This window comes from Nicotiana sylvestris, chromosome 2 (assembly GCF_000393655.2).
Source record: "Nicotiana sylvestris chromosome 2, ASM39365v2, whole genome shotgun sequence".
In the NCBI taxonomy this organism is placed as follows: Eukaryota; Viridiplantae; Streptophyta; class Magnoliopsida; order Solanales; family Solanaceae; genus Nicotiana; species Nicotiana sylvestris.
In genome coordinates, this window is record NC_091058.1 from 72,153,588 (window position 1) to 72,161,714 (window position 8,127).

The following is an 8,127-nucleotide window of genomic DNA, read 5'->3' on the forward strand; positions in this document are numbered from 1 at the left end:
TTGAATTGTTAGAAGATTGTATCATGGATATTCTATAACACCCATGAAAGGCTAAGGTAATAACTAATACCATGAGCCACAGATTGGAAAATAGCTTAAGCCTACGTAAAGGCTGATCAGAAGAAAGAGGAAACTAAAGAATTACATCACCCAAGTAAATCAGGAGTCTGATTATTGGACCTAGAAAAATTATAGAAGTTCTGCTTGAGAACATGACAGAGTCACTCTTAATATCAGATGTTCAAGAGAAATAACACAACAACCATAATCTATAATGGCTCTACAAGAAAGCCAGTTAGAAGAAGTACCAGCCTCATAAGAAGTCAGTACGAGGCTCCCACCAGATTGTGTATGTATCATAAGTGCGAGTATTATAATAGAGCTTCAAGTTATGAATGTGAATTATACCTAGGTGGAAGGGAGGTCAGGAAAGAGATAGAAGATACAATGCAAGATTTTAAGGTAAGGTAAAGGTGAACAACGTACGAGATACTCAAAGGCAGAAGATCGTGAATAGTCCATACTTCGGAATGAAGGCTATAAGCACGGGGATCCAATAACCAGGAATGATAGCGGCATTGTCGGCGGCATGTCTTCCATCCTATAGTTTCTAAGTACTGAGAGATCTAGTTTAGAGAACAGAGAAAAGTTGGAAACGATGTGATGTCTTGCTTGATGTTCCAGAATAACATATGGAAATCTATGGTGCAAGAAAGTTGAAGGAAAGTTTATAAATGGGTATGTATAGGTCGCAAGCTAAAGTATGGTAGAGCGATAAAGTTTTAAGGAAAAATGAGTAAGGATGAGGAAAGACAAGTGAAAAGGTATCGAGAATGGATAAGTCTTTAGGATTAAGCCCATGAAAACAAGAAGAGCAGACAGTTTCTCTATGTTATACAAAGCTTACTATAGCCTTAATGAACTCAAAGAAGTCTAAGATTAATAGCATTTAAAAGGAATGAAATACTGACCTGTTAATAAAATAAGGGTATAATTGTGACAGATAAAGGATGATGTTTGGGCCTTTGTTTGAATAATGATTTGAAAAAAAAGAAGAGAAGGAGAAAAGATTTTGCTAGCGGCACGAAATTAGGATACCCCCATAAGGTAAATCACATTGAGACACTATGAAATACGATTATGGGAATCACTTCGAATGTTCCTTGAGGAAACGTAAGCCCTAGGGGCAAAGTATTACGTAAGAAGTTTCAAGTTATCAATGGTATATTGTAGATCAATATTGAGGTGAATCAATAATGGATGGACAAAAGTCACAAAGTATGAGATGAGATTAGGCTTTCATTCTAAAGATGAGCAGTAATGATGAAGCATTATAGGACTTAAATTTGTACATATGGGATGAGCAACAAGGGTAACCTGGAGTTGGAAGCAGACCTCAGTAACGATAAATTAAAGTAAGGGTTATGGTACAGTATGACCTATCTAGATGCAATAAAATCATGAGGATGTATAGCTAGGTCTATGAAATAAGATTTGGAAATATTCGTAAGTTTGACAGAGTGCCAAGCGAAGAACTTTAGTAATGGCTAAAAATTGGAGGAAAGAGGAAAGAAACGTCGCATAGGTGCACTTACAAGGTCAGAGTCGTACAGACTGCATGATAGAAGGTAGCAACAATTACAAAATTAGGAGGATTCTGACCACAAGTTGTGGTATGAGAAAGAGGCCTAAAGGAGGGGAGTGCCCTGGACTTTGAACTCATTCACAGAACAGTCGCTAGATGGCAAGGGAAGTTCTAAAGTATTTGGAAGATATAAGTTATGAAAATGATAAGTGCATCAGTCAACATTTGAGGACGAATGTTCCAAAGAGGGGAATAATGTTACGACCCGCAGTATTATGCCGATGTTACACGTTGCAGTATTAAGTTACGACAGTATTGCACCTAACAGTATTATATTACGGTGATGTCACACTTCGCAGTATTAAGTTACAATGATGTTGCACCCTGAAGTATTGTATGTTAAATTTGTCGTAAGGTAATTGACATCAGTTCAAGTAAAAGATTATTTGGAGATTATAAAGATTATGCTATTTCACAAGTGATTAGTAAATTTGTGAAGGTGAAAGGGGGAGCAAGTCAAAGAAAATAAATTTTGTCCAAGTTTGGCATTTTAGGGTAAAATACGGCCCGAGCTAAAATACCTGGTATTTATGGACTAGTGTCATACGAGGTACTACATGACCATGATAGTAAGGTGTACAGGGTATATTAAAAGCGAGTAGTATTTTAAGTAAGTTGAGATAATTCTTAATTACGCGGGTAATTAGTTGATTACCGGGTAACGAGACATTACCTAATTAATTAAAATAATTATGATTAAATGGATAAAGATCTTTTTGGGGCTTCCACTTGGCATCAATCTAAGCCAAAGTGGCACTAATGAAATAATGAGTCATAAAGCATGAGATGCTATCTTTACATGTATAAAATTCTTACTTTGAAAAGATAAGTAAAGCCATTCTTGGTCTCATTATTTGATAAATAACGTAATCTTGACCTTTCACAAAGATAAGTGTTAATACATTACTATTTCAGCAAGGAAAGCTATACGAGATTGTGATCAAATTCACAAAAGTATGAAAATGTTTTACATCTACCAAGTAACAATATTCAGCTTCATGCGAGGTTATACGACATTATAGTAACGAGATTTGTAATTCTAAGGGAGTCGAGTATAATCTTTCTCAAGAACATAATGCGGATTTTTCCCTACTTCGATCCGCCGTCACATGTTTTGTCGCAACCAACGTGTGTTGGAGGGATTGTCAATATAATCGGATAAGGTATGTTAAGGCTAAGCCCTTATTTTATTTTGCATGATCTTGACATTACACAATTTTGTTAATGAGCCATAAAGAAAAATTCATATCCCGGAATTTATATATATTTGGCTAATCACGTATATTTTTCTAGTCTTGTAAGTTACAATATTCTCCTTATTGGGACTTCATATTCAATCGAGTATTTTCTTTTCCCAGTCAAGAGAGCAGAGAATTTACATATATACAGTATTAAAAGTATTTTCATTACCGTCGAGCTATAATCGATGGGCAGGCCCCTATTAGGCAACCTCTAATCAGATGGTAAGTTATACACTGAGCCTACTGTGGTCGAGTGCCAATGAGCGAGCCCAGCATGGCTGAGATACAGAGCCTTGTATGGCCGAGCGCTTATGAGCGAGCTTACTACGGCAGAGCAGTTTTTTATATATATATATATACCAAGCCTTATAGGGCCGGACAGTTATCTTACTTACTATATTGGGAGAGTTGAGTCAGTATCAACACGTAAGCATATCTTCAGATTATCCTTGACTTTCAGTTACTTTCAGTTATTATATTATCAGTTCAGTTTCAGTTTTCAGTATATTGCCTTACATACTCGGTGCATTATTTCTTACTGACGTCCCTTTTTTGGGGGCGTTGCATTTCATGCGTGCAGATTCAGACAGACAGACAGGTAGACCTCTTTATTAAGTGTTGCCCGAGTTCAGCTTGATCGGTAAGCTCCATGCCTTTCGTAGTTGCCGGGTCTAGAGCTTTATGTACATCTTGTGTATATATGTATATATGTTATGCGTAGGTCGGGGCCATGTTCCGATCACAGCATATCCATCAATAGAGGCTTGTAGACATATCCTGTTAGTTAGTGCAGTATGTTGGGCTTGTAGGCCTTGTATGTATATTTGGTTAGTTTGCCAGCTGTAGTAATTATGACGGCCTTGTCGGCCCAACTTTGTATTGATATTCAGTCAGTATTCGCAGTTGTCCTGCAATGTGGCCCATGGACAAAGTATGACATATGTTCAGAGTCACATAGTCGCAAGTTGGTACATAAGGATCGGTGAGGTACCGGGTGTCGGTCTCGCCCCCCAGGTTCGGGGCGTGACAAGGTTTTGGTCTGACAATACATTTGTTATGCGTATAATGAAAATTCTTGAAGGATTTAAATTGTTCTAAAGCATAATAAAGTTTCTAAGAAATCTTTACGTGTATTAGAGCAATCACGACATACATGATTTGTTTTTGTGTCTTGTGCAATTGCTGCACTAATGTTCTTGCTAGAACTATGACTATAACAATATTCTAGCGAGATATAGTTGTACTCCTATGTGGAGATATTGAAATACGATTAGTCTTATATTACAAAATGAATCCTTGATATAGATTTGTTTATCTAACAAATATTGCCAAAGTTTTGTTGGTTATGCAAATGCAGGGCACTACATGATGTTCGTTCTTCATACCAAGATACTAACAACTTCTAAATTAAGTGACTCAACACGAATGAGACGTTCAATTTTTTTGAAGAGAAGATTCCAATAATATTGAAGATGATGTTGCTTGCATAGCTCTATTGAAAGAAAGATATATTGAAGGAGACATAATAAAGCACATTTCGCCAAAGTTTCTTTGTAGAGACGATCTTCAACAGAATGATGAAATTCAAGTGATAACTTGGCGAAGTAATTCAGTAAGGCATTGCCGCTCTCAATATTAGAGAAGTTGTTGTACAAGCTTGAAATTCGTTGTCTCCGAGAAATAAAGTGATGTTTTAATTAGGGGAGGCAAATATGCATTGTACTCTTTTAATCAGGGGGAGGCAAATATGCATGTTTTAATCAAGTATTCTCTTTTTATTTTTACTTGTTACTTTTGGCATATCAAGAGAAAAATAATTTATTTTTCCTGTTTTGTCCTTAACATTAATTACTCATTCCAAATCATTTTCCAAATTTATTAAAATTGTATATCAATTAATATGAGTATCATGATAAATTATGCATTTTATTTATTATTTCTTAAGGGATGTGCAAAATCAACGGTGAACAAATAAGTAAAAGTGAACGGAGGGAGTAAATTATTGTCCCATATTGTTCGAAAAGGCAGTCTACTTTTCATTAAATAGGAGTAACAATAGATGCACTTTATTAGGTTCAATAATTTACCAAATCGAACATACTAGTATGGTTGCCAACTTGCCACTCTGACTAGAGTTATTGTTGGCGACAGTCGTCATAAATAAGATACACATATATCCAGATCGACAGGTAATTTTCGCTATTAAAATATTTTCCGAAATCTTTTGTCTGGCTTCAATCTCGCACATGCTTCAAATCCACTCTAGTCAACTTGTAATATTCTATCGGCTGTTTCAATTATTAATCACTCTAAAATATATACTCCGTAATTAGTTTGAATTATTTGTTGTTTTAAGAAAAGAAAAAAAAGTTAATATAAATTTTACTAAGTAAGACGTTTAATGAGATAATACAGATTTAACTAAGATTTTCAAAAGTTTTTCAAAGTGTGTGCAAAAATCTTACTCAAATATTACTATAAAAATTTTTTATAGTAAAATACTATACAAGATAGATATATGAATCAAAGAGATATAACTGCAAAATTATTTTAAGTGTAGTGACGAAAACCAGCAAAGAGCCACCAGGACTCAAATGAATCTACCAGAGTCCATAGATCTATGAGTTGTTGAGGTCAGCGCAATAGCTCCTTCCTCACGAATACCATTTTAATCTCAGCAATAATCAACATGACATATTTCAGCTATTTGTAAACAAGAAGTGAACCAAAAACAGAAAAATGAATGGGAGACCAGTACCCTGCAGTAGTTTGAATAACAATGTAATGGGCATTCAACTAAGCTTTCAGCTGCTGGTAGCAATTATCACTGCGGTTCTAGTTATCACAACTTTGTTCATGTCCAGAGAGATTAAGCAGGAAATTGAGAAAAGACCTCAGTTGAAATCATTATCCAGCTGCAATTTCTTTTCAGGCAAATGGGTATTTGATAACCAATCTCGCCCTCTCTATAATGGGTCCAATTGTTCATTCATTTCGTTCTTGGATGATGGAATGGCTTGTGAGAATTATGGGAGAATAGATCTCAACTATCTCAACTGGAAATGGCAACCCCATGATTGTGACCTTCCTAGGTAAGTGTATATTTTCTGTTTTTCTTCCTTTGGATTATTGGGTATTTGTGGTTTTAGATTATAATTCTTGATTTTGTAAAGATTTAATGCGACAGCAATGTTGGAGAAGTTAAGGAACAAGAGGCTTGTATATGTGGGAGATTCAGTCAATAGGAACCAGTGGGTTTCAATGGTGTGCATGCTAGAGTCATCAATCCATACTCATCTCAAACATGTTCACTATAATGGTTCTTTGGTCACCTTAAAAGCTATTGTGAGTTTTACATTGCTCTTTCCCTAAATTTGAAGTTTGAATGCAGTGGGCTTAGATCTTGTTTCAAACATTGGTGAAGGAATACAATGCTACCATTGATTTCTACTGGGCACCATTGTTGGTGGAATCCAATTGCGACGATGCGTGGCATCATCGTGTTAAAGATCGCGTTTTAAGAGTGGATTCAATAGAGAAACATGCTAGATTTTGGGAAGATGCTGATGTGCTTGTCTTTAATTCCTATTTATGGTGGCGACTGGATTTGACTGTTTTGTGAGTACTTATCTTTCTAACCTTTAACCGCTCATAAGAAATTGTTAGTACTTAATTTCAAGTTTTTAGGCATAACATGTCCATTAAATATGACAGTGATTTATGTAATTTCAGGTGGGGATCGTTTGAAAGTACATATGCCAAGTATGAACAATTAGGGATGCTGCGTACGTACGAGTTGGGGCTTAAGACATGGGCAGATTGGTTGGATTCTCATGTCAACCGCACCAAAACTAGAGTTTTCTTTGTTAGCATGTCGCCCACGCACAGCAGGTATATCTTTTTGAGAAAGATTTTCTAGTTGCACGTTCGATTTAGAAATATACTTAAGAAGTTATAGCAACTGAATAGTAGTAGTACTGATATTGAAAATATGTCTGAAATATATAATGGCAGGGGAGAGGAATGGGGGAAGGCAGAGGGTGAGAACTGTTACAATGAAACAGAGCCAATTTCTAATGCAGAATATTGGGGATCAGAATCAGATCCGGGAATGATGAGATTGGTGGAAGCAGCCATCAAGAAACTGAATGAGAAAAGTGGTGTTAAAGCAGATTTGCTCAACATTACTCAACTTTCTGAGTATAGAAAAGAAGCACATCCATCCATATATAGAAAGCACTGGGATCCTCTGACAGAAGAACAATTGGCAAATCCAAGTAGTTATGCAGATTGTACACACTGGTGTCTCCCTGGAGTTCCTGATATTTGGAATCACTTTTTATATGTATACCTACTTTACTTGTGACCCATATTGAATGAGACTAGTTCTTACAAAAATAGTAAGATTGTAATTGGATTCATTTGTTCTTCCAAAGAATGGATTTATTGTGTTGTCACAGAGTTCAACAATGAAGATTATTGAAAAGTGCCAAATTGACAAAGTCATGTACGAACAGACTCATTGCATGAATTGATGAAGCCAAACAACGAGGTGCTACCTTGCCAAGCCTCTGCTGCATAAATCTCACTTGGAAATATCACCATCACTATCACTTACTTGCAGGGAGTCTTACAAGTTATATAATGTAGCCCCGATTGCTTCCCGAGGAAGTTACCACTAGGTATATACCTGATGAAAAGATAGAGAAAATAAAACCTTAGCTACTTGAACTACTCAGAAAGATGAGCAGGTCAGTGAAAATGGAGGGAAGTGGAGGGTGGCGCCGCAGTGAGGGAGGGCGACGGCTAGGTGGGTAGGGGCAGCGGAGTGAGAAAATGGGTTGCAAAGACCACTAGCTACGTAGCGGATGCAACCACCAAAACAAGTCAATTCAGGGATACTCTTAAGCAGTCTGACTGGCTATACAAAAGGTGCCATACTGCCATCCCTCCCTCCATAGTGAGATGTAGGAGAAAGTGTAAATCTAGAAGAAAGAAGCGCATATCCAGGGAAAGGAGAAGTTGAGATCTAGGATTTTCAAAGAGAGAGGGGAGAAGTGAACTGAACATTAAGGGAATCGAAAGACAAAAAAAGCTACTTTTCTTTGGCAGCACGATCAGGAATAAGCAAAAAGCTATCCAAAATGAAAAACCAGAACAATAAGCAAAATTTGACACTAAGAGTAACTCAAGATTCCTCCTACGTTTGTTAAATTATTTTTTTTTTAGTATCGTAATGCA

At 36.5% G+C, this 8,127-nt stretch overlaps 1 protein-coding gene across 1 annotated transcript; it reads left to right on the forward strand.

The window, feature by feature from the left end:
- Nucleotides 1-5,405: 5,405 nt before the first annotated feature.
- LOC104236636 (protein trichome birefringence-like 34) lies at nucleotides 5,406-7,372 on the forward strand. Its single transcript, XM_009790605.2, has 5 exons — nucleotides 5,406-5,978; nucleotides 6,060-6,231; nucleotides 6,311-6,504; nucleotides 6,619-6,777; nucleotides 6,901-7,372. Exons 1-5 carry the CDS (start codon nucleotides 5,626-5,628, stop codon nucleotides 7,250-7,252), a joined length of 1,230 nt encoding a protein of 409 aa, XP_009788907.1. The 5' UTR covers nucleotides 5,406-5,625; the 3' UTR covers nucleotides 7,253-7,372.
- The last annotated feature ends 755 nt before the right edge of the window (nucleotides 7,373-8,127 follow it).

What these genes read in the sequence shown, in the direction of transcription:
- LOC104236636 (XM_009790605.2), top strand. Translation starts at nt 5,626, where the DNA reads ATGAATGGGAGACCAGTACCCTGCAGTAGTTTGAATAACAATGTAATG. An exon ending in CATGATTGTGACCTTCCTAG is followed by an intron (nt 5,979 to 6,059) that starts GTAAGTGTATAT and finishes GATTTTGTAAAG; the next exon opens with ATTTAATGCGACAGCAATGT. An exon ending in TGGTCACCTTAAAAGCTATT is followed by an intron (nt 6,232 to 6,310) that starts GTGAGTTTTACA and finishes ACATTGGTGAAG; the next exon opens with GAATACAATGCTACCATTGA.